Source organism: Bos indicus x Bos taurus, chromosome 11 (assembly GCF_003369695.1).
Source record: "Bos indicus x Bos taurus breed Angus x Brahman F1 hybrid chromosome 11, Bos_hybrid_MaternalHap_v2.0, whole genome shotgun sequence".
In the NCBI taxonomy this organism is placed as follows: Eukaryota; Metazoa; Chordata; class Mammalia; order Artiodactyla; family Bovidae; genus Bos; species Bos indicus x Bos taurus.
In genome coordinates this window covers 70,864,738-70,887,756 of record NC_040086.1, presented here as the reverse complement: position 1 = coordinate 70,887,756, position 23,019 = coordinate 70,864,738, and the positions used below count along the sequence as shown (strand labels likewise).

The window sequence follows — 23,019 nt, the reverse complement described above, 5'->3', positions numbered from 1 at the left end:
AATTATATTTCGAATTGTAGATTGAAGTATATTAATAGGTCAAAAATCAGTTTAAAACATTATAACCAAAAATTATAAAAAATAGAATAGAATCAACTATAAAATACTAGAGTTTATTGCATGTAGAGTTTATTGGCTTGTGATTATTTTTGTTTCATTTATATATAGATATGTATGTACTGGGTTGTGATGTGAAATATACCTCACACCATGGGTCATGATCAAGGCAGTTTTAAGAGAAGTGCCTTGAGTAGATTCTTAAACAGAGAATTGCTGGTCATCAGATACGTACACTTGAAATCTTAAAGGACTACCTAATTGCCCTCCAAAGGAGCCAAACCCATTTATAGTCTAATATCTTGGGACCAATGCCAGCATGTAAGGGGGTTTTCCATACCAATAAGCAGTTCTCAGATACCAGCGGGATGTCCTACAATTCAACTCAATTCTGACACGATCTACCTAGAGATAGCATCAGATCCCACAGGCTAAGGGCCCAGTCCTCCAAGACTGCCCCCCACCCGACATTTCAGATGCCAGTCCCAAGTCCAGGTCATCATCTGAGCTTCTGCCTAGCTGGCTATAGATTGGAGATTCCAGCAAACCCCTCCTTGAGTTCAGTTAGTTTTCTTGAGTGGCTCTCAGAACCCAGGGAAACATTTTACTTATTGGGTTATTGGTTTATTATAAAAGGACATAACTCAGGATCAGCCAGATGGAAGGGATACACTGGGCAAGGTATGGGGAAAGAGCCAGGACCCTCCATGCCCTCTCCAGCTGGGCCACTCTCCCAGCACATCCAGGTGGTCACCAACTGGGAAGCTCTCTGAACCTATCCTTTTGGGCTTTTATGGAGGTTTCATTATATAATATGATGATTGACTAAGTCATTGACCAATGGCAGTTGATTCAACTTTCAGCCCCATGTAGGGGGTTGGGTGGGGGAGGAAACTTAAGTTCCAACTCTCTAGCCACAGGGTCGATTCTCCTGGCAACCAGCCCCTGTCCTTAGGTGTAGTCCAAAAGTCACCTCATTAGCATAGCAAAACACACTTTTATGCTCTCATCACTTAGGAAATTCCAATGGTTTAATAAACTCTGTGCCATAAAAAGGGACAAAGACCAAATATATACTCTGTATTATAAATCACAATATCACGTATTCTCACCAATGTCTGAGCGCACCCATTCTCTACAACCTTCCCAACACTGTTACCAACCTAATGACTCTTTTTTGTCAATGTGTGAAATTCCCTCAAGATCTAGTCGTGTTGATACATATGGATTAAGTTTGTTCACACTTAGAACCTCACACTTTTAATTGGCTGTAAACGTACGACAAAAGTAATCGTGCCTCACCTCTGGTTTCTAAATGGCTACACACCAGTGACTTAATCTCTGTAAAGTGAGCTCACTGCAGCAATGTTTACTAGCATTCACTTAAATTCCCACTTCGTTGCATTTTTTCTTCTATCTTGATTTGTGTTTTGCACCAAGACCACCAAGGCTTTTGAGCCTAGAATAAATCCCACCTCCACTGCCATTGCCCCCCAAAGGACCTCGTGGCTCATAGGCCTGGCTCTCAGCCTCCTTGGCCTGGGTTGGCTGCTTCCTCCCTTCATTTCCTCCAGTCTTGCTTCTGCAGCACAGACCCACCCCTCACATCCTAGTCTTCCTGGTGGTGCCTCTGGCCACAGCTGACCCAGAACCACCATCTGAGAAGCTCTTACCCAGCAGTTTGCATCCCCAGTGGCCTCTCCATGAGGGGTTGTTCTGCAGTCTCAGGAGTTGCAGGAGGTACTCTGAGACTGTGGGCTCTGGCTTCCACCTGACATCAAAGCAGTTCTACCTTTACTGGCAACATACATACATCAGGTTCCCTAAAATAGTTCATATGAAATAAAGGTATTTTACTGTTAAGGAGAAATTGTAAACATATGTTCCTATCCTACTTAGGACCTGGAATTTTCCTCCTATAAGAGGCCTTGGGGCTCCTTTCATGGGGAATAGACAAGGGCCTGGGTCCACATTTGCTTTTTAGGGGGCTCTTAAGACCAGAGTTGTAAGAGGAAGATGATGAGGAGTCACTCATTAGATGGTGACAGTGCTGCCTCAGGCCTGCTGTGGTGCGTCCAGCTATTCAGAGGTAGGTGCTTCAGAGGCAGCTGGTGACCTGGCTCAGAGCAGTGACACAGGGATGATTTTAGGGTCTGGACTCTTACTTACTGCTCTCCAGTTAAAGTCTAAATGTAGGGAGTAAGAAAAAAATCAGAATAAGAGAGAGGAGAAGGGAAAAAGATGAAGACTTACACTGCAAGAATTTGCTCCTGAATCCAGTTTGTTTGCCCCATGCACAGCAGCCCTGGGACACCAAGGTTTGCAGAGAGAAAGGATTTATTCACCAGGCAGCCAAGCGAGGAGGTGGGAGAACAATTCTCGCATCTACCTCGGGACATTTATGGGATAGAGACAGGGTGATCTGAGGCATGGGGAGTGTGGGAGAAAGGTGACCGGAGAGAAGAAAAAGGTGAGGGAATTGTAGTTCTGCACAGGTGCAACCAAGCTGTTAATACCTGCTTATTCATGGGACACGTGTTCAGAAAAAGGCTGTGTCGGCCTGTTCTCAAGGTGGAGTTCAGGGTCTTCTGATATCAAAAGGTCACCAATGGAACACTCAACACATGCCCATTTGGAGGTCTCAACCATTATTCAGTTGGAGCTCGAGCCAGTGAACAGTTGACTCCAAATTCCTGAAAAACAACTTGGGCAATCATCTCATTGTTTAAGCTACATCATGCTTGGAAGACATACAAGTTATTGTAAAAACAATTAAAGAGAGCTTGATCAGTGAAAGCAGATTAAAGTTCATTATTTACTAAGCAAGTTACAGTTTAACGTATCTAATGGATAACAACCCTTGGTTTCAAAAATACACTCACTTATTCTTTGGAAATGGATGTCAACATTTTGGAGGGCACACACTGGCAGTATGACTCAGGAAATCTAAAAGTGTTTGTGCCTTTTGGCTAAATAATCTTACTTCTCGGAATGAATCCCAGGGAAATAATTTGTTAGAAAAAGTTGTCTGGTTGCAGGCACATATTTGATAATAGAGCGTTCTTCTGATTCTAGGGGCAAAAGATATCAGTGGAAATATGCAAGTTCATTTGAAGAAACAGGGCTTCCCAAGTGGCGCTAGTGGTAAAGAACCCTCCTGCCAATGCAGGAGACATAAGAGATGTGGGGTTCGATCCCTGGGTCAGGAAGATCCCCTGGAGATCTTCATGGCAATCCACTCCAGTATTCTTGCTGGAGAATCCCATAGACAGAGGAGCCTAATGGGCTACAGTCCCTAGGATTGCAAGGAGTTGGACACAACTGAAATGACTTAGCACACATGCATTTGAAGAAGTAAACTTTTTCCTGATTTCAACTTATGGAGAAGTTTATCATATGTGATATCATAGGCAAGGGACATTTTATAGGAGTATCCTGTCTTCCACTAAAGAACAGGGACAGTTGGTGCCCCAGGGGCAACTGTTCAGCACTTGGAAAGCCTAGGTGGGCCCCAGCTCACTCTGCAGCAGTGAATAGGCACCTTGACCAAGAATTTTCTAAAGCAGAGTTTGCAGTCCAAGGAGAACCATGCAGGGACTCCCCAAGGGAAGAGGGATGCCCTGAGTATGGTCCAGAGGGGAAGTGAGGCCGTTTCTCGACAGACTTCCCATGCCTCTTTAGAAGGGAAAGTGTGATGCTGAATGTCATGCTCAGGGAGAGAAAAAAAATGAGACAGAAGGCTTTATTGCTGGCTATGGCAGCAGCTGACTATGGCTCAGATCATGAACTCCTTATTGCCAAATTCAGACTTAAATTGAAGAAAGTAGGGAAAACCACTAGACCATTCAGGTATGACCTAAATCATATCCCTTATGATTATACAGTGGAAGTGAGAAATAGATTTAAGGGCTTATATCTGATAGAGTGCCTGATGAACTATGGAATGAGGTTCGTGACATTGTACAGGAGACAGGAATCAAGACGATCCTCATGGAAAAGAAATGCGAAAAAGCAAAATGGCTATCTGGGGAGGCCTTACAAATAGCTGTGAAAAGAAGAGAAGTGAAAAGCAAAGGAGAAAAGGAAAGATATAAGCATCTGAATGCAGAGTTCCAAAGAACAGCAAGAAGAGATAAGAAAGCCTTCTTCAGCGATAAATGCAAAGAAATAGAGGAAAACAACAGTATGGGAAAGACTAGAGATCTCTTCAAGAAAATTAGAGATACCAAGGGAACATTTCATGCAAAGATGCACTCGATAAAGGACAGAAATGGTATGGACCTAACAGAAGCAGAAGATATTGAGAAGAGATGGCAAGAATACACAGAAGAACTGTACAAAAAAGATCGTCACGACCCAGATAATCACTATGCTGTGATCACTGACCTAGAGCCAGACATCCTGGAATGTGAAGTCAAGTGGGCCTTAGAAAGCATCACTACGAACAAAGCTAGTGGAGGTGATGAAATTCCAGTTGAGCTATTTCAAATCCTGGAAGATGATGCTGTGAAAGTGCTGCACTCAATATGCCAGCAAATTTGGAAAACTCAGCAGTGGCCACAGGACTGAAAAAGGTCAGTTTTCATTCCAATCCCAAAGAAAGGCAATGCCGAAGAATGCTCAAACTACCACACAATTGCACTCATCTCACATGCTAGTAAAGTAATGCTCAAACTTCTCCAAGCCAGGCTTTAGCAATGTGTGAACCGTGAACTTCCTGATGTTCAAGCTGGTTTTAGAAAAGGCAGAGGAACCAGAGATCAAATTGCCAACATCTGCTGGATCATGGAAAAAGCAAGAGAGTTCCAGAAAAACATCTATTTCTGCTTTACTGACTATGCCAAAGCCTTTGACTGTGTGGATCACAATAAACTGTGGAAAATTCTGAAAGAGATGGGAATACCAGACCACCTGATCTGCCTCTTGAGAAACCTGTATGCAGGTCAGGAAGCAACAGTTAGAACTGGACATGGGACAACAGACTGGTTCCAAATAGGAAAAGGAGTACGTCAAGGCTGTATATTGTCACCCTGTTTATTTAACTTATATGCAGAGTACATCATGAGAAACGCTGGACTGGAAGAAACACAAGCTGGAATCAAGATTGCCGGGAAAAATATCAATAACCTCAGATATGCAGATGACACTACCCTTATGGCAGAAAGTGAAGAGGAACTCAAAAGCTTCTTGATGAAAGTGAAAGTGGAGAGTGAAAAAGTTGGCTTAAAGCTCAACATTCAGGAAACAAAGATCATGGCATCTGGTCCCATCACTTCATGGGAAATAGATGGGGAAACAGTGGAAACAGTGTCAGACTTTATTTTTCTGGGCTCCAAAATCACTGCAGATGGTGACTGCAGCCATGAAATTAAAAGACGGTTACTCCTTGGAAAGAAAGTTATGACCAACCTAGACAGCATATTCAAAAGCAGAGACATTACTTTGCCAACAAAGGTTCGTCTAGTCAAGGCTATGGTTTTTCCTGTGGTCATGTATGGATGTGAGAGTTGGACTGTGAAGAAGGCTGAGCGCCAAAGAATTGATGATTTTGAACTGTGGTGTTGGAGAAGACTCTTGAGAGTCCCTTGGACTGCAAGGAGATCCAACTAGTCCATTCTGAAGGAGATCAGCCCTGGGATTTCTTTGGAAGGAATGATGCTAAAGCTGAAACTCCAGTACTTTGGCCACCTCATGTGAACAGTTGACTCATTGGAAAAGACTCTGATGCTGGGAGGGATTGGGGGCAGGAGGAGAAGGGGACGACAGAGGATGAAATGGCTAGATGGCATCACTGGCTCAATGGACGTGAGTCTGGGTGAACTCCGGGAGTTGGTGATGGACAGGGAGGCCTGGCGTGCTGCGATTCATGGGGTCGCAAAGAGTTAGACACGACTGAGCAACTGAACTGAACTGAACTGAACTGATGGCAGCAGCATGGGTGGGACTGGCTAGCAGGGGATAGCCTTGCACTGAAGCAGAGGCACAGGATGGGGGAGACTGCCCTCCACGCAGTCCCAGCCTGAGTGATTGACAGCTGTCTCCAGAGTCAGTGCCTGCAAGGCATGATTTGTCTACCTCTGAGCCACTTTGCCTCAGGGGACGTCAGGTTTGCAGGCAGCTGAGAAGATTGTCTTGTTGAAAAGTTTACTTCTGTTTTGTTTTTACACCAAAAACATAAACCATGGCTGTTTTTTTTGAAGTGCTCTTATTTGCTTATTTTCATTACACAAAAGGAATTGGGTGGGCAGGAAGTGTCTTTAAATAGTCAGTGACAGGAGTCCTTTTCTTGGGGTGGATGTGGTAGGGGGAGGTCTGCTAAGAGTGCCATGGAGAAGTTTGGAGGACCTTCCGTGTCCTTAAATCCAAGCGTAATTATGTCCCCGCTCTATACCTGATTTTCTTCAGGTCAAAGTGATTCCATCAGCCTTTGGGAGTAAGTCTGGTCTCCTGTCCCAAATGTCAGCTTTCTAATTGCCTTGATTTGGGCTTGCTCTTCCCTGACATGACACTTTTCCTGGTGGTGAGTGATGTGTTGGGGAAGTCAGAGAATGGACCAAAAAAAAAAACAACAACAACCTAGGAAGCTCTGGGAACTCTACACCTGTCTGTGGGAGACTGGGATCTAGACAGGGCCTTTGTCACTATCAGGCCCATCGAGGTGGGTGGAGGTGGTTGGGGAAAGCAAGAGACAGGCCGGTATGAGCCTGGGCATCTCGTCCCACCCACATTTAGCACATTTCTCCTTCCATAGCAAAGTCACGTGATGAGCAGCATGGACCAGCTGACCAGGACGCTGGACTACTTGCACCAGGAGGTGAGGGTCCCCCAGCTCTGTGGGCCCAGGCACCCAGAACTCCGTCACAGGTGCCTGTAGCAGCCAAGAGAAGCTGCCCTTCTGCGGGTTGGTGGGGTTCAGGTTTTCTTTAAATGGCCTCCAATGGGAGGGGAAACAGACTCCCAAGAAGAAGTCCAAGACCCCAGAGAAAGGGAAGGCATTGGAAGAGCCAGGCTTCTTGCCCTTTTGATGATAAACGGATCAGATATAGAACTGTTTACTCTTGCAAAGGATATTCCTGAGGGACCTCTGGAGAGGAGGAAGGATATAGGCCATTTCTCCCCTGGGTTCTTGGTGACCTGCTATTTCCTGAGGACTGGCTCTGACTGCGTCTAGGGGGATGATGGCCTGGAGGGACCTTGAGAACCCTCAGAGCTCCACTAAGTGACCAGTGAGAGCACTGCATATCTTGGAAACCCCAGGGGAGCTCTGGGAGAAGAAGAGAGGCTACAGTCCTATTATCACCAGGTCTTGCTGCCCTGTCCATACTGTGGTGGGGAGGCGCCCTGCCCACCATGGGGGATGATGGCACAGCGGCAGGGCTAAAAGCTTTGAACCAAACCCTACCAACCATCTCCCAAAGGGCCTACCTATTTAACAAAGAGAGGCCTAACGTGCTCAACTGGACCCCAAACTAAGCTCAAACCAAGGGTTCCAGAAAGGCCATGGAGCCGTGACCCTGACTCTGCAAATGTTCATCTTTTCCCTTGTATCCCCCTAGGTCCCCAAAGCATTTGTGAACCTAGTCGATCTCTCTGAGGCTCTGAGGGGCTCACACTGGCATCAGAAGACTCTGCTTAGGTAAAAAGGGAAGTGGAAGGGGACCAGCATTTGCGGCTTGGTGCCATGTGCCAGGCACTGTGTGAGGCACTTCACGTGCATTAACTGATCCAAGGGATGGAGTTGGAGAGAGGCTAGGGGACGTGTGTGTGATCACACAGCCGGTGGGGGCAGAGTTGGGCTGCAGGAGGGGCCTGAGTTAAGGAATGAAATAGTCACTCTGGTTGACGTGGCGCCAGGTGCCCTCCTCCCACCAGAATGACTTGAGAGTTTACAAAACAGCTTGGGCAAAACATCCAGAAGCCAAGACGTGTTACTTCAGGACATTGGAGAGACAATTTAGCCTAAGTGGATTTTATTTTCATACAACTTGATCCCCATATATTTCTGAGATGTTTCAGAGAATTTAAACTTTCTGAACCTAAATTTTGAGATTTCTGGCCTTGTACCCAGAAAAGATATCCTTCATGATGTCCTTGGTGATGGATAGTACTACAGTCCATGGAGTTGCAAAGAGTCGGACATGACTGAGCAACTGAACTGAACCCAGAAAAGAAGTTCACGTGGATAAAGTCAGGACAGGGATGGCTGGAGGTGGTGGTGATGGAAAGGAGAGGAAAGGGGCATTTGAAGAGGAAGAAGGGAGAGGGTTTTAGAGTAGGGGAAGGAAGGAGAGGAGGTGGGCCTCTAGGGGAGGGAGGGAGGCATCAGGAGATGTCTCCATAATGTGCTCTTTTTCTCCCCAGTGTGTCCCTCCCATCCTCCCTTTCTTCTTTCCTTACTTCCTTCTTTTTCCTGGACCCTCTGAGACCCCCACCTCATCCCTTCCCTGCTCCCTAAGCAGCTCCCAGTCCCCGCATCCTCATCTTTCCCCAAGGGGCTGCCTGGATGGTCCCAGCACTGCATCCACACTCACTTCTGGCTTGTTTTAACCTGCAGCCCCACGGCCCAGCCCTGCAGGTGCTCAGGGGAGACCTCGCGGCTGAGCAGTGTTGTGACCCAGTGGACTTACCAGGTGAGCCCACCCTGAGACACTGGCTGCTGGCTCACAGGGGAGGGTGGTCATAAAAACAGAGGTGTAGGAACAATGAGGGTGCCAGCTTGCTGAGGTGGGACCCCACCTGCTGAAGTCGGGACTGAGAGTCAGGAACCGAAGGCAGCAACTCCTCTTGGGTCACTTCCGGGTGGTGACATGATTTTCCTGGATGTAAAGTGGGGACTACAGTACTGGTTTCTGGGGGGAGAGTAGATGGAAGTGCGAGGGTGGTGGTGGTACCTACAGTTAAAGATGCTGAAGAACTTTGGAGATCACTCCGAGATCGTTTGGTCATCATTACCACTTATACTGTGGCTGCTGAGCTAGTTTGCCCAGATTAGGCTTGTGCCCCAGACTATAGTCAGGGACAATAGCCCCTGAAGATGTGTATCTAGCTTACAGCAGAGACCCCATGACAGTGTGGGTGGCTCAGCAGAAGCCTTCATCCCCACCAGCAAACAGCACAAAGCACAGCTCCCACTGATACACGTTACCACGATGATTTTTAATCTAAGAAGAAAATTATATCTGTGAAGCTGTGTGGCACTTAACTCACTCAGGAAGGGACAGTTTCTGACGGGGGTCATAGCATATCCCTCTACAGAACTCAGCCCTTGAAGAGAGCATGGGGGCCCTAGCTATGTGCTGGCAGCTGTACACTTCCTGAGCTCTCAGAGAATATATTTCAGGTCTAACTCTGCTATAACCTGATTCTAGCACTTCAGAGAAGAATGAAAACCCAATTTAGTCAATCATAGGGCCCCAAAATATGAGATGAGAGGAGCTTCCAAACAGCATACAAATCAGACCAGCATGGGTGGGTCATTGTGACCGGGGCAGGGGTGAGGGACTTGCTGGGAGCTCCTTGCTGGGACGATGGGAGGTTGGGGCAGGCTGAGCCTTGACGGTACTCCTTTCTTCAGGAAACTTGGGAACGTCTCCTGGCCTCCAGCAAGTACAACGAGCAGGAGTCCTTCGCAGTCGTCTTCCAGCCTTTCTTCTACGAGAGAGCCCTGCCGCCAACCTCAGTGAGTGAGGCCCGGCCCACACCCTCTCCTGCCCCCGCCCTCTCCTCCACAGGAGACCCAGCCCAGGACGTGCAGTCTCAGGGGAAATGCTGCAGTTTTCTCTTATACTCTGGGGCCCATTTCCCCGTGGGGCTGGCTGACCCTGTGAGGTGGGTTCCGAGAGTCAGAGCAGCCTGGAGATAAAGAGCATGGACTTCACACAGACAGCTTCCAGCTCTGGAATGGGCTTCCTCTGTGACCGTGGGCAAGTTGTCTGAACTCTCTTTGCTTTGGCTCCTCACCTGGGATGTCAGGGCCATTGTGAGTAGTCCCTCCTTTAGGGTGGTTGTCAGGGGTGAGTAAATAGGTGTGAGGAACTTCGAACAGCGCCTGGTGTGTGGAAGCCTTCCGTATCTCTCAGCCACGGTGACTATTCAAGGTGGAATTTCCAGGCACCACGCCACACTCCTCTCTCTGCAGGCTCCTCCACACCCATCCTTACAAGGGAGGATGATTCTAGTTGCTTCCTCACCCAGGTCACTGGACACATGCCTCTCACCCCAGGAGGCCCGCGACCACAAGCGCTGTGGTGGGTCCAGGCGCGCTCAGCTCCGCAAGGTCTCTGATGCCTCTGGGGCTTTAGCACCGTGCATCTGGGGCCGTTCTCCCGCCAGGCTCTAGGTTTCTGTTTCCTGGAGTCACTGTGTCCCTCCGGGACTTCTGTCATGTTTAAATAGTGGTTTAGAAAGAGGAGGAGGAGGAATATTAGTTCCCATCCCCCTCCTACTCAGACCACACCTGAATCACTTCTGTGCCACCTGCTCCTTCTGCTCGTTAGTTCAGTGTGTACAACCCCACGATGACAAGTAGCAGCCAGGCGTGTAACCCGCCTCTCCAGGCCCTCACCTCCCAGCCCTGACCCCAGACAGCAGTCCTCTAAGTTCCCACCATTCTTAATGGGGAAGCATGAAGGATCGAGGTGCATCAGGGGCCCCCCATCTCTGCCGGGAGAGCTTCAAGAGTGTGTGGCAGGGCTATCCCATCCCTCGGGGCACACAGGGCTCTTCCTCTGGTTCTCTTTCAGGGGGAGCAGCCATTCCAGGATCCCACCGCTCTCGGCTTGACTCTCTGGAACAGCATGGTGAGTGGCTGGGGGTCCCGGCGCTGCACTGATAACCTGGGGTTTGTTCTGTGGAAGGAGGGGCAGGACTCTGTCACTGCGCCCGGCCTGCCCACTCGCTGCTGGAGGGGCTGCAGGAACCACGAGGACTCCAGGATGATGGTGATTCTGGGCCACCAGGGGTCCCTCCCACACCTAGTGATGGCCCAGCTGGGACCCCTGGGAGCTTCCCCTCCTCTTCCCAGAAGCTGGGCTGTAGCCCTGACAGTGAGCAGGGCTCCCTGGAAAGCCTCAGTTCCGCTCTTCCTGGAGGCAGGGACACCTCCCTGGAGTCTGTCTGGGAGACTTCACTGGGAGTCAGGCACTAGGGATCAGGCTCACGTAGCCAGTGGGTCTGGGTTTCCCTCACTTCACACTTAAGGACTGTCATGTGGTGCCCAGGGCCCAGGGTGGTGCCTGGGGTGAGCGCAGACTCGAGACTGACGAAGACCTGGGCTCAAAGCTCTCACGGGCGGGCGTGCAAACCTAGGGTCTCAGCTCCCTTTCTGCAAAACCGCTGAGCCGACACATGGTGAGCCTGTGGCTCCCTCCCTCCCGGCCCGCGGCGAGTACTCACTACAGTGACCCTTCCTCCTCTGACTGGGACAGGCTTTCTCCAGACTCTGAAGTTTCCCCCAGGGCTGTCTGGGATTCGTCGATGGATGGAATGTTCTGTCAAGACTCTGAGCCTCTCCAGGACACCAGACAGAGACCTGATTTTGCCATTTACTTTTTTCCCCATCCAAGCTGTCTTATTTTTAGAATTCCCAAGACAGAAACGTGGTTTTCTTCTTCCTTGAATTAGAAAAATTTTTCTCTCCATCTCCACGACTGGGGTGCTGTGCTGAGTCCATGAGCAGCTGCAGTTGGATGTGTGGTAGCCAATGAGACAGGGAGGGGCAGGGCCGGCCCAGGCAGCCCGGGTCCATGGAGTCACACCAGCCTTCAGAGGAAGCATTTGATTTCTTTGGATGAGGACCCTTTTTAGTGGGCCTGACCCCTGGGCGAGATATTCCCCGGAAAACCACTTTGCTGCTGATCTCCTGTGAAGGGCCAAGGAAAGTGACTGGTCCTGCACAGGCTGCCCTCCCCTGTCCTCTCTCTGGGGGAGGAGAGCTGATGCTTTAAGCTCAGCCAAACCTCTCTCCTCCCCAGGAGCCCAGAGGGGAACAGAAGGTCTCGCATTCAAGACCAGGGACTGGGACCTAGTTGGTGTCCCGGGGCTTTGAGGTGGAGATGGCTTTCCTAGTTGGGCAGTTACCTGCCCAGCCCAAACAGTAACCATTTCCCAGCGAGAGGCCTCACGCTTCCTGGAGCTGTCACTAGGAGAGAAGTGTATCCCCAGGAAGGTCTGTGCCCTTCTTCCTCTGGGGTGAAATGACAGGCTATCACACCATCTCACTCCCAGAGCAAGCACAGCTGCCAGAACACACCGACAGTGCCTGCAGGCCTGGGGTTATTTATGAGAAATCAGGGCAGTAACAGGTTTCAGGAAAGGGCACCGGCTAACAAGCCAGAAAACCTAGGTTCGGGTCCGGCTGTGCTTTTGGTTGTTTCTTGAGGTGCATCACGTGGTCTTTCTGGGCCCCATTTTCTCTCCTGGCCAGCCTCAGAAGGCCTTGGAAAATACAGGAGCATTCTCCCTTGGGTTCTCCCCTGTGTCCTCCCAGGGACATGGGGAGACCACGAGCCTCCCTTCCTCTACCTCTGTGCCTCTCTGCTGTGTTGGACCCCACCGAGACCACAGAGTTGTCAAAGCCAGTTTTGTCCATCATGGCCAGATCTGCAGACCCACAGAGGCCCTAGAGAGGGCCACCCTCTTGCTTGGGGAGCAGAGAGGAGCCAGCAGAATTGCTATGACCACAGAGGCCCGGATTCTATCGTTTCTCTCCTTGGCCTCGCCCCAGGACACAACAGTGGGGCTGGCTGAGCCAACCACGTGTTGTCTGCTCCCCTGGCTGAGCTCAGGATGGGTGTGAGCTCTGAGAGTTGGTAAAGGAAAACCCCACACACCTAGCACCATCCTAGCTGAATGAACCACTCAGATGGAAGTTGAGCTCCTGACACAAAGCAGAGGAGGATTTGTGTTTGGGATGTAATTCATTCCCAGGCCCTTCCTGCCTCCCCGGTAAATTCTGATAATTCTTATACAACAGTAGTGTTGACGAGACCCACCTGTGGGGGCTCAGTTGCCAGATCCAGTGGCCACGGACCCCCACCTTATGCCAAGCCCTGTGCTAGTGTTAGAATCTCAGGGCAGAGCAAGAAGGCTGGGGAATGGCTCCCAGTGGAGTGGGAGTCTCAAGAGCATGTCTGAGGTCATCCCCCTGCGCCTCCCACACTCCAGTTCATCGTGGGGGCAGGGAAGCCAACGCACAGGAGACGCAAGCGATGAAAGTACTGAAGGGCGACCAAGAGCAGAGACCAGCATCAGTGTCCCTGGAGTGCGTGCGTGTGTGTGCAGTGTGGGGTGGTGGGTGGAGGGACACACGAGTGTCCTTTTGATGGAGCAAGTCATTTTCCATCCTGAGGATGGAAATGAGGCCAGAGCAGGTGTAAAAGGAATTAATGGCAGCAGGAAGGATGTAGGTGATGGATAAAGAGACATTTCAGTTCAGTTCAGTTCAGTCACTCAGTCGTGTCCGACTCTTTGTGACCCCATGAATCACAGCACACCAGGCCTCCCTGTCCATCACCAACTCCCGGAGTTCACTCAGACTCACATCCATTGAGTCAGTGATGCCATCCAGCCATCTCATCCTCTGTCGTCCCCTTCTCCTCCTGCCCCCAATCCCTCCCAGCATCAGGGTCTTTTCCAATGAGTCAACTCTTCGCATGAGGTGGCCAAAGTACTGGAGTTTCAGCTTTAGTATCATTCCTTCCAAAGAGACATTTAGGACAAGATTATTCATGCAGATGGGTTTATTGAGAAAACCTATGAATCTTCCTTTGGAGTCCTTAAAAAAATTAGGCTCTGTGATATCCATTTGACTAAAATAATCATGATGTGGTTTTCTCAGTGTTTCTTTCCAGATTCTATCATTGATTAAATTCTTGAAAGATTGGAGAAATCAGGCCAGTTTGAGTTCAGGCCACCAAGCCAGGCCCACTGAACACTTCCTTTCAGAGCAGTCCTGAACCTTATGGTTGGGACTCCCATACTTAGAAGTGTCCACCATCAGAATAAAACTGAAAGGAGCTGAGGAGCCCTGTTCTTCCTCCAGCCCCTGAGTGAAAGGTTGCCACTCCTTTGCCAAAAGGTTAATTACACCCTTTTATCTGACCTGGTCCGTTTGGGTGACAAGCCAATCCCAAGAAGGGTAAAGTTCTTTCCTATTCACTGGGCACAGATGCTAGGATAAGATACTGCTGAGGAGTCTAAAAGGCTCTTGCAAGATGGCAGAGCCCATGACTGAGCCAGACAGGGGAGTCCGTCCCACAGTCTACTGTCTCTCATGTCCCTTATCGGGGTCCCTGGGGAGGGAGTAGCAGGCTGGGGTGCCCTAGGAGCCCAGCCCCTTGGGGCAGCAGTGATGGCAGCAAACACGAGGTTTCCAAGTAGTAGAAGTGCGGGCAAGAGAAAATCTACGATCTCTCAAAGCCACTGCATTTTTCTCTTAAGTGTTTACAAAGGTATATATGTGTGTGTGTGTGCATTCTAAGTTGCTTCAGTCATCTCTGACTCTTTGCGACCCTTTGAACTGTAGCCTGCCAGGTTCTCTGTCCATGGGATTCTCCAGGAAAGAATACTGGAGTGGGTAACTGTACCCTCTTCCAGAAAATCTTCCCGACCCAGGGATCAAACCCATGTCTTTTACATCTACCTTCATTAGCAGTCAAGATCTTTACCACTCGTGCCACCTGGGAAGTCCCTTACAAAGGTACCGTGAACATTTTAAAATAACAGGAGGAGCTTAAAATTCCTCCTCCATTGAATTCTCCAACTGCCTTCATTTTCTCATCTTCCCTCCAGTGAATTTCCCCGAGTGGATCCTCCGCTGCTCTCCCTGTGGATACACCACACACTTTTCGCTACGTCGCTTTTTGCTATGTCAGATAGGCTTCAGTCATCATTTAAGTAGCTGTCTCTATCAGTGCTGATACCACTATCACTGTTCCTGAAATGCAGACACTTTCTCTGGTTGTTAGCATGGGGCCGTGCTGTGCCCCATGCCCCTGCACCTCTGTGTCCCAGGTAGGAACACGGGGCTTGCCAGGTGACCAAGGGTTTCATTCATTCCCTGCTGTTTTACACCGTGTATTTGCCTTTCCTTCCCATTCCTATTCTCCTCTCAGAGGGAAATGTAATCAGGGAGCCAGGCAGCAGCAGGGCAGCAAGGACGGGGTACAGGAAGTCAAGCAGAACAAATAACCAGCTGCTGGAAGGTCAGGAAGCCTGCATGAGAGTGATTCGACTTGATCTGGACACCCAGGTCCTCGTGTCAGTTCAGTCTCTCTGGTGTTCAGTTTCCCTGTCATAACAGTGGGCTGGGAATCGGTGGTTCCTCTCCTGCAATGGAACTCAAGTTGTTGTTCAGTCGCTCAGTCATGTCCGACTCTGCGACCCCATGGACTGCAACATGCCAGGCTTCCCTGTCCTTCACTGTCTCCCTGAGTTTGCTCAGACTCATGTCCATTGAGTTGATGATGCCATCCAATCATCTCATCCTCCGTCACCCCCTTCTCCTCTTTCCCTCACTCTTTCCCAGCATCAGGGTCTTTTCTGATAAGTCGGCTCCTCACACCAGGTGGCCAAAGTATTGAAGCTTCAGCATCAGTGCTTCCTATGAGTCTTCAGGGTTGATTTCCTTTAGGATTTACTGGTTTGATCTCCTTGCTGCTGAAGGGACTCTCAAGAGTCTTCTCTAGCATCACAGTTTGAAATCATCGATTCTTTGGTGCTCTGCCTTCTTTATGGCTCAACTCTCACATCCATACGTGACTATTGGAAAAACCATAGCTTTGACTAGATGGTGTTCAGTTCTCTCTGGTGTTCAGTCTCCCTGAAATAGGAGCAGTGGGCTGGGCATTGGTGTTTCCTCTCCCGCAGTGGAATTCAGCTTGAGCGGACATCAGAATCCCTGGAGGACTTGATAAAACACAGGGAGCTGGGCCCCACCCCAGGGCTGGGGGCTGGGAAGTGGCATTTCTAATGTGTTCCCAGCTGATGCTGCCCGCCCAGGGTCACACTCTGAGAAACACAGGGCGAATGAGCCTCTCTCAGTGGTACCCTAGGATGCTGCCACCTGTGTAAGACTTTGCTGTTCTAAATATTACCTTCTATTCCAGATGCAACCAGCAGGACAGAAAGATGAACCGTTCAGTGCAAAAGAGAGAAGGCCTCTGACATGTCCCTCCCAGGTAGGCAAGGACTGGAGGGGGCGGAGGTGGGGGGGCGGATCTCCTACTGAGTTGGGAAGAATGGCGGGGTCATAAAGAAGTGGGCTTTGCTGTGAAAGTGGGTCTCACCTGGATGAGACATTAGCCCCATTAGAGTCATGGATCTGTTCTTCTGGGCCTGGGCATACCTAAGGTTTATACCTGTGGGCCAGGAGAACTGTTTTAATAGAACTCAGGCCCCTTCCATACCTATGCAGGGCATAGGAACAAAGCCACAGCTCACCTGGCCCCAGATGCCAAGATGGGTGTCTTAAATATGTGCTTAGTGTATAGTAGGTGTAGAATTAATGTTGATTAATAAATTAATTTTTAAAATGACAACGTAAATGAGTAGAATTCCTCTTATCACGTAATGCTGGTCAAATTTTTGGCTTTCTTGATGAATTGGTAAGTTTTTTGTTACTGGACTGTAAGAACTATGCAATTCATCACATTTTTCTATTGGCCTTGGCTCTCAGGAAACTTTAAGTTCTCTTTTCATGGAAATATAGCTACTGCGTCTGGTGGCACGAACCTCAGATAGAGAGCAAGAGATGCTGACTGTAGCAAATGGGAAATTTCAAAGTGTTAATGAACTCCTGCAGGGAACTAGTGGGCAGTACAGAGAAGAAAAGCCAGAGAATGGTTTTTCTCATCATTTAAAGGATGGTATGAATGCTTCAAACTGGCCAAAGGCATTGCTGGATGATGAGACCTGATGGTTCAAGGATATGGATTCTTGGATCATGGTTACAATACATTATCTTTCTCTGCAGGAGAATCCCTATCTGTTCACCTACAGGAACAGCAACTATCTGCCCAGGATGCTAAAGCCCCAGGTGAAGACTGAGGTACGGAGAGGTGTTCTATGATTGACAAACATGCAAATGAACCAGGGGCAGCCGCCTGATGAGTCTTTAGAAGCTTCCGAGGGGTTCTTTATGTCCTGGACCCCTGGGGGCAGGCTGGAGAGGGTGAAGGAACACGTGTGTGGGTGTCCCCTAGGTGCTTGAAGCAGGGCTGCCCTCCAACTCCATCTTTAAAATGATCTTGGCAACCAGCGTCCCGTGGCTTCACTGGGTATGCTGGGGGCTCAGTGCTGCCAGCTTCCTGTCTATTTTGATGTGAGGCAAGAATCTTTGTATATGATTGTGCTCAGTCATGTCCGACTCTTTGTGACCCTATGGACCATAGGCCACCAGTCTCCTCTGTCCATGGGATTTCCTAGGCAAGAATACAGAAGTGGGTTGCCATTTCCTCCTCCAGGGGATCTTCCCAGTCCAGGGATTGAACCCATGTCTCTTATGTCTCACGCATTGGCAGGCAGGTCCTTTACCACTAGCGCCACCTGGGAAGCCCTAAAAATCTTCACTCTCCTCAAATCTCTGACAAGTCCTTTTAGACTCATCCGAGCCCTTAATCTGAAGAGAAAGTCAAGAAAAGACAGGGAAATGGGGTGAGATCTGAAAGCAGTCAACATGGAAGTCCGCAGCCGTCAGCCACCCCTTAGGGGCCGCCTCACACTCATTCACGTCTTCCTTATGACTTATCTCATGAGTCTTTTTCTAATACTTCCTGTTGAGATTAGATAGGGCACTCCACAGTCCTCTGTGGACACAAGAAACACTTGAAGGCTGTCATCCTCCTTCTCAGAGGACCGGGGACCAATGTGGGTTGAGATGAATTCAGTCCTAGCTCCGCCCCTGTCTCCCTATGGATAAAAGAGGGTGCAGTTTGCTCTGAGTGGTGAAGGCAAAGCTGATGGCCAGGGCCTGCATCGCAAAGCCCCAGAGATAACAGTGTGCAAGACTTGATTTATCAACTCATCCCACACTTTCTCACTAACATCGCAGCAACAAGGATACATCTAAGAGTCAGTATGGCTCAGTGAGTTGAGCGAGTGGGCTCTGGCTTCAAATCCAGACTCTTCCTATTACTGGCTCTGTGTCAGCAGGCAAAGTACTCAACCGCTCTGTGCCTTGGTTTTTCAAATCTGGTAAATGATGAGAGTCATCATCCTACTTCATAGAAGTGTTAAATGGTAATAAGTTATAAAGTATAATGCACATTTAACAGTATCTACCGGGCCATGAGTTTTATATAAGAGGGAGCAATACAGCCCTTCAGGATACACTTACTGAATACCAGCCGTGTACCACTGGCATGCAGGCTCTGTGAGGGCAGGGGCTCAGGGCAAGTATCTCGTCACTGTCAGCTGAATGAGTGGGTGGATGAAGACCAGGTATAGGAGATAAAGATACAAATAGTCTAGCGGGGTCAGCCAGCAGTGGCAGCACAATGTACCAAGTGCTGTGAGGTTTCCATGGGTATTCTGAGAACACAGCTGGACAGCACATGACAGGAGGGAGCCGAGAAGGCTTCCCCAGGGCTCCCACAACCTCAGCCTTGGGGGTGATAAGGCACAGCCAGGTAGGTGGGTGGGAGAAGGGAAACAGGGAGAGGGAAGAGGAAAGAAAGGGCAGAGGTGGGCATGGGGCAGAGACACGGAGGGGACAGAGAGCTAGGTGGGCGGTTTGGAACGTCGAGGGCCTCCTAGGCCATACCAAGGAGGATGGACTATGCTGCTGTTAGTACAGAGTAGAAACATGCTTATTTAACCAACAAGCATTTACTGAGCTTCTACTGTGCAGTGTTATAGGCTCTGGAAACACAAGAATCAAACAGACAAAAATTCCTGATTTCACTGAGAATTTGGGCAAGGGAGTGATTTTTATGTTGAGAGAAAAAGAGTCCTCTGAATGGATTCAGAAGGCTAAGGAGGAAGCCTACAGGCCAGCAGCAACGATGCTGAAGAATACAGCCATATTTTAGAAAGAAGTGATGAAGCCTGAAATTAGGCTGTGGGACTAGAGAAGAGGGGCAGGCCTGGGAGCAGCTGGAAGGGGTTTTGTGGACACTCGGTGTGAGTGTTGAAGGAGAGGGACAACTCCTAAAAGATGCCTGGGTTTCTGTATTAAGTGGTATCTCCCCAGTAGAGGCATACTTTTCACCCAGTTTCTTACATGGAAGAACCATTTCTTATTATTTCTCCTTGTGTCTCCTTTCAGGTGAGAGATGGAGTGGAAATCAGGTGCTCTGACAAGGATCCCTCTGACACGGTTCCCACCTCAGGTACACGGCTCAAGTCCAGTGATTTGTAAACTCATGTGAGGTCTAAACCCATCACAGTAAGAGTAGCCTTAGGATGTCAATCCCCACAATCTGAGATACACCTGAGAGGTTTTCAAGGCCATCCAGCTCTGTGTGTGTACTTGTAAGTTCATGCCTGTATTTGATTATTCTTTAACAAAAATGTGATAACATTATCAGAAAGCATTTATCGAGCATTAGCTGTGTGCTAGGCCATGCTCTGCGAAGGGCCCGGTGTCGGGTGAGTGAGCTGATGTCATTGTTCCCGCTGGGAAGCCTCGATGAGGCAGATTTGTTCTGTGAAAAGCAGAACTACCTTCCTCGATGAGGCAGATCTGTTCTGTGAAAAGCAGAACTACCTTAAGCAGGAAGCAAAAAGTCCCCACTCTGAGTAGAGCCGTGTCGGGGTGTACTCAAACACTGCACAGCACAGGGAACCACAGAGTCTCACACACGTGCCGTTTTCACTACTTCTTGGTATTTTCAAAATGACTGTTGCTGGGTCATGAAAGTGAGACTCACGGAACATTCTAGGCAGAGACCTTCCCAAAGAGGGGCTGCCTAAGGGCTGAACCTTTTCCTCCACATGAGTCAGCCTGGGGGTGATAGCTGTGTGCACAGGACCCTGGAAGGTCCCGGGTCGGAGGATGTGGTGGCCCACATGACTCAGAACCTCAGCCTAGGAGCATCTCTGCAACCGTGCAGTGGGTTCTCGTGCGTCCCGGGGAGTGACTCGTGTGTTCATTGATTTGTTCCCTTGTTTACTCATCTATTAGATGATTGTTGAATGCCTCCTATGTGCCTTCCAGAATAGAAAGCAAAGTTTGGAGATGTCACGGTATGCAAATCTTTGTGGGCAGGTTGTCTCCTTTTGCTGAGTGTTAGTAGAAAGTAAGTGTCAGCTTGCCCTTCATGCCTGTCTTAGCACTACACACTCTAATCAAGCCAAGTGACTGGCAAGTAAGTTAAAAATCTTCTCATGGAACACTTCAGTGTGTAACTGGCTCTTGACTAAGTTGCAGAAGAATGGAATAGGTGATAAAAGTCTTAAACACACACAGCATCTTTATGCTTTTTCCCCGTATTAGTGACAGCCTCTTCCTGTTGGTTAGTTTGCTAGCAGAATTTTAGTAACAAATTATTAGAAACAAATTATTAGCTTCATATGCAGGCTCTCCAATAGCAAAAGCTCAAAGATGTATGTGTATATGTATATTACATATGTGTATAATATATACACGCATATGTAAGATGTGTGTAATATACATGTAATGTGTATGTAATATACATACGTATGTATGTATACACATGTGTCTATACATATATGTGTATGTATCATATGTATGTTTGTATAAGGAGAGGGAGGGTGGTGTTTGTTTTAATAGCCATACTCTCTACAGTGAAATGATATCTATCCTCTTTTAACCTTATCATTCTAAAAGGATGGTCTGTAAAGATTTTGCAATCTGTCCAGATTATGTTCCTATCACAACAGTGATAAGCAAGCAATCCATTAGAGCATATCTGAACATCTGAAAGCCAAATGAAACATGAACCTCTCTTTTATCCCCTGACCCTGGAGATGGTCCTGTTTATTGGCACTTGAAGATGTAAGCACAAGAAATCTCGAGACCATGAGATATGAGATGCTCTGGTGATAGTTGTTTGGATAAGCAGATGGACAGATACAGGCATCCTTGATCTAACCAAGTAGGCCTGGGAACAAAACGCGGCACTGGCCTACTGGGTGGTGGTACTCAAGGGCTAATACTGGGTTGGCCCCTCTGAGTACCCACCTAAAATGCGTCATTTCGAAAAAGGGCCACAGCTAACTGGACAAAAATGAAAAACACATTTCATTACTGCACTTGATATCTGATTGAACATTTTAATCACACGTGTGGCTATTGGGACAGGAGAAAGACTTACACCGGGTCACGCTATTATCACCCTCGATAATTGTCACATTTCTGATGAGGTCATTCACCCTTCTGGAGACCATGTTTACAATTTCTAATTGAGATGAAGGCATCTGATATGTACTTCTAAGAGCAGATCATCTATCTTTAAATCGCCAGTGACTCAGCACATGGTGGGAGCCTGATAAACGCTTGTTGAACTTATCTTTATTGCAGAGAATTTCTGCTTCAGCAAATCAAAAATTCCCAGGGTTGAAAAAGATCCTAAAAACCCATTGCACCAAACTGCCTTCCATTAAGACAATATTTCACTGTAACTATCTTACCAAATAACTGTTTTACCTTCAGAGTTATTTTCAAAAACCTTCTTTGTAGTCCCCTTTTCTAATGTCTCTCTCAAGCCAATCCACCAGTACACCCAGCTAATGAACAAATGATAATTTCAAAATAAGATACTGCCTTCATCAACAGGCCATAGCCCCTGGCCGCCCAGGTGCCTCACATCACTCCATCTGGAGACCGTAGGTGATGAACCTCTTCTGCTGATCTGTGGGGTTTGGGATGAGATATGTAGAGCTGATGTAAGTAATTTTTATTGCCCGTTGCTATTTGGTAGCATGAATAAGTGAATGCATGCATGAACGCTTCTAGTTTTCTCCTTCTGGTCAGTGGGCTGTGGCTTGTGTTCATGCTCAGTCATTTCTGACTCTTCATGCCCCTATGGTTTTCAGTGTGTACATAAAATTTATTGAATGCTACCTCCTGTGGGCTTTATAACTTCATAAGAACTTACATCATTTTGTATTACTTCATGGCCCTGTCCATAAGATCATTGGGATACGTTTAAAAAAAAAAAAAAATACAATGGGCCTTGAGGATGACTTAAGGTTTTCCCAGTGAGAAAAGGGGTAGCATTTTGTAAACAAAAGAGTGGCAATAAGGAGCCAGAGAGGGCACAGGCTGTCTATTGAAGTTGGCTATCTTGAAGTCAAGCTGCTAATTCCATGCAAAGGGGGAAAATTCATAGCATTTGAAAGTAGAACAAAGTTAATTCTATGCCACTGTCACCAATAGTATAAATTAGAACAAGTCATTTCTAAGTCCCTGACGTCATTTATTGAAAACGAGCAATTCCAGCGCTGATATTGAAAAGGCCAAGGCTGCAGCCCTGTGACCACCAGGGGCTTCGCTTCACTGTGAGTCAGTGGTGAGCTGTCCTGTGTGAATCCTGAAGCTGTTTCTAGAGTCACCACATGTTCATGAGTCTTGGGACCTAACTAGCCTGTGACGAGGAAGTCATGATGCCCCACAGGGAATAACAGCCTGCCTGTCCCCTGGCGGTGCAGAGGTTAAAGCATCTGTCTGCAATGTGGGAGACCTGGGTTCGATCACTGGGTTGGGAAGATCCCCTGGAGAAGGAAATGGCAACCCATGCCAGTATTCTTGCCTGGAAAATCCCATGGACAGAGGAGCCTGGCGAGCTACAGTCCACAGGGTAGCAAAGAGTCGGACACGACTGAGTGACTTCACTTTGTTCCCTTGGCGGGACCCACCTACTGAACAAATTCAAACTCTCCCCAAGACACTTGGATGAATGTATTTCCCTTCCCTGCAGTTTCCATCATTTAGAGCTTCAAGAGCTATAAAGTCTCTGATACAGAGCCTCTTAGCCTTTAATTCAGCCGGACACATTTCTT

General features: G+C 48.3%; 1 protein-coding gene across 1 annotated transcript in view; it reads left to right on the top strand.

The window, feature by feature from the left end:
• Nucleotides 1-23,019, top strand: part of PLB1 (phospholipase B1) — a 102,909-nt gene that overhangs the window by 13,289 nt on the left and 66,601 nt on the right. The window contains exons 8-15 of the mRNA XM_027554461.1: nucleotides 6,809-6,871; nucleotides 7,614-7,693; nucleotides 8,612-8,687; nucleotides 9,632-9,736; nucleotides 10,800-10,856; nucleotides 16,164-16,235; nucleotides 17,030-17,104; nucleotides 19,322-19,385. Coding sequence (XP_027410262.1) covers nucleotides 6,809-6,871; nucleotides 7,614-7,693; nucleotides 8,612-8,687; nucleotides 9,632-9,736; nucleotides 10,800-10,856; nucleotides 16,164-16,235; nucleotides 17,030-17,104; nucleotides 19,322-19,385 — 592 coding nt within the window. The remainder of the gene's footprint in view (nucleotides 1-6,808; nucleotides 6,872-7,613; nucleotides 7,694-8,611; nucleotides 8,688-9,631; nucleotides 9,737-10,799; nucleotides 10,857-16,163; nucleotides 16,236-17,029; nucleotides 17,105-19,321; nucleotides 19,386-23,019) is intronic.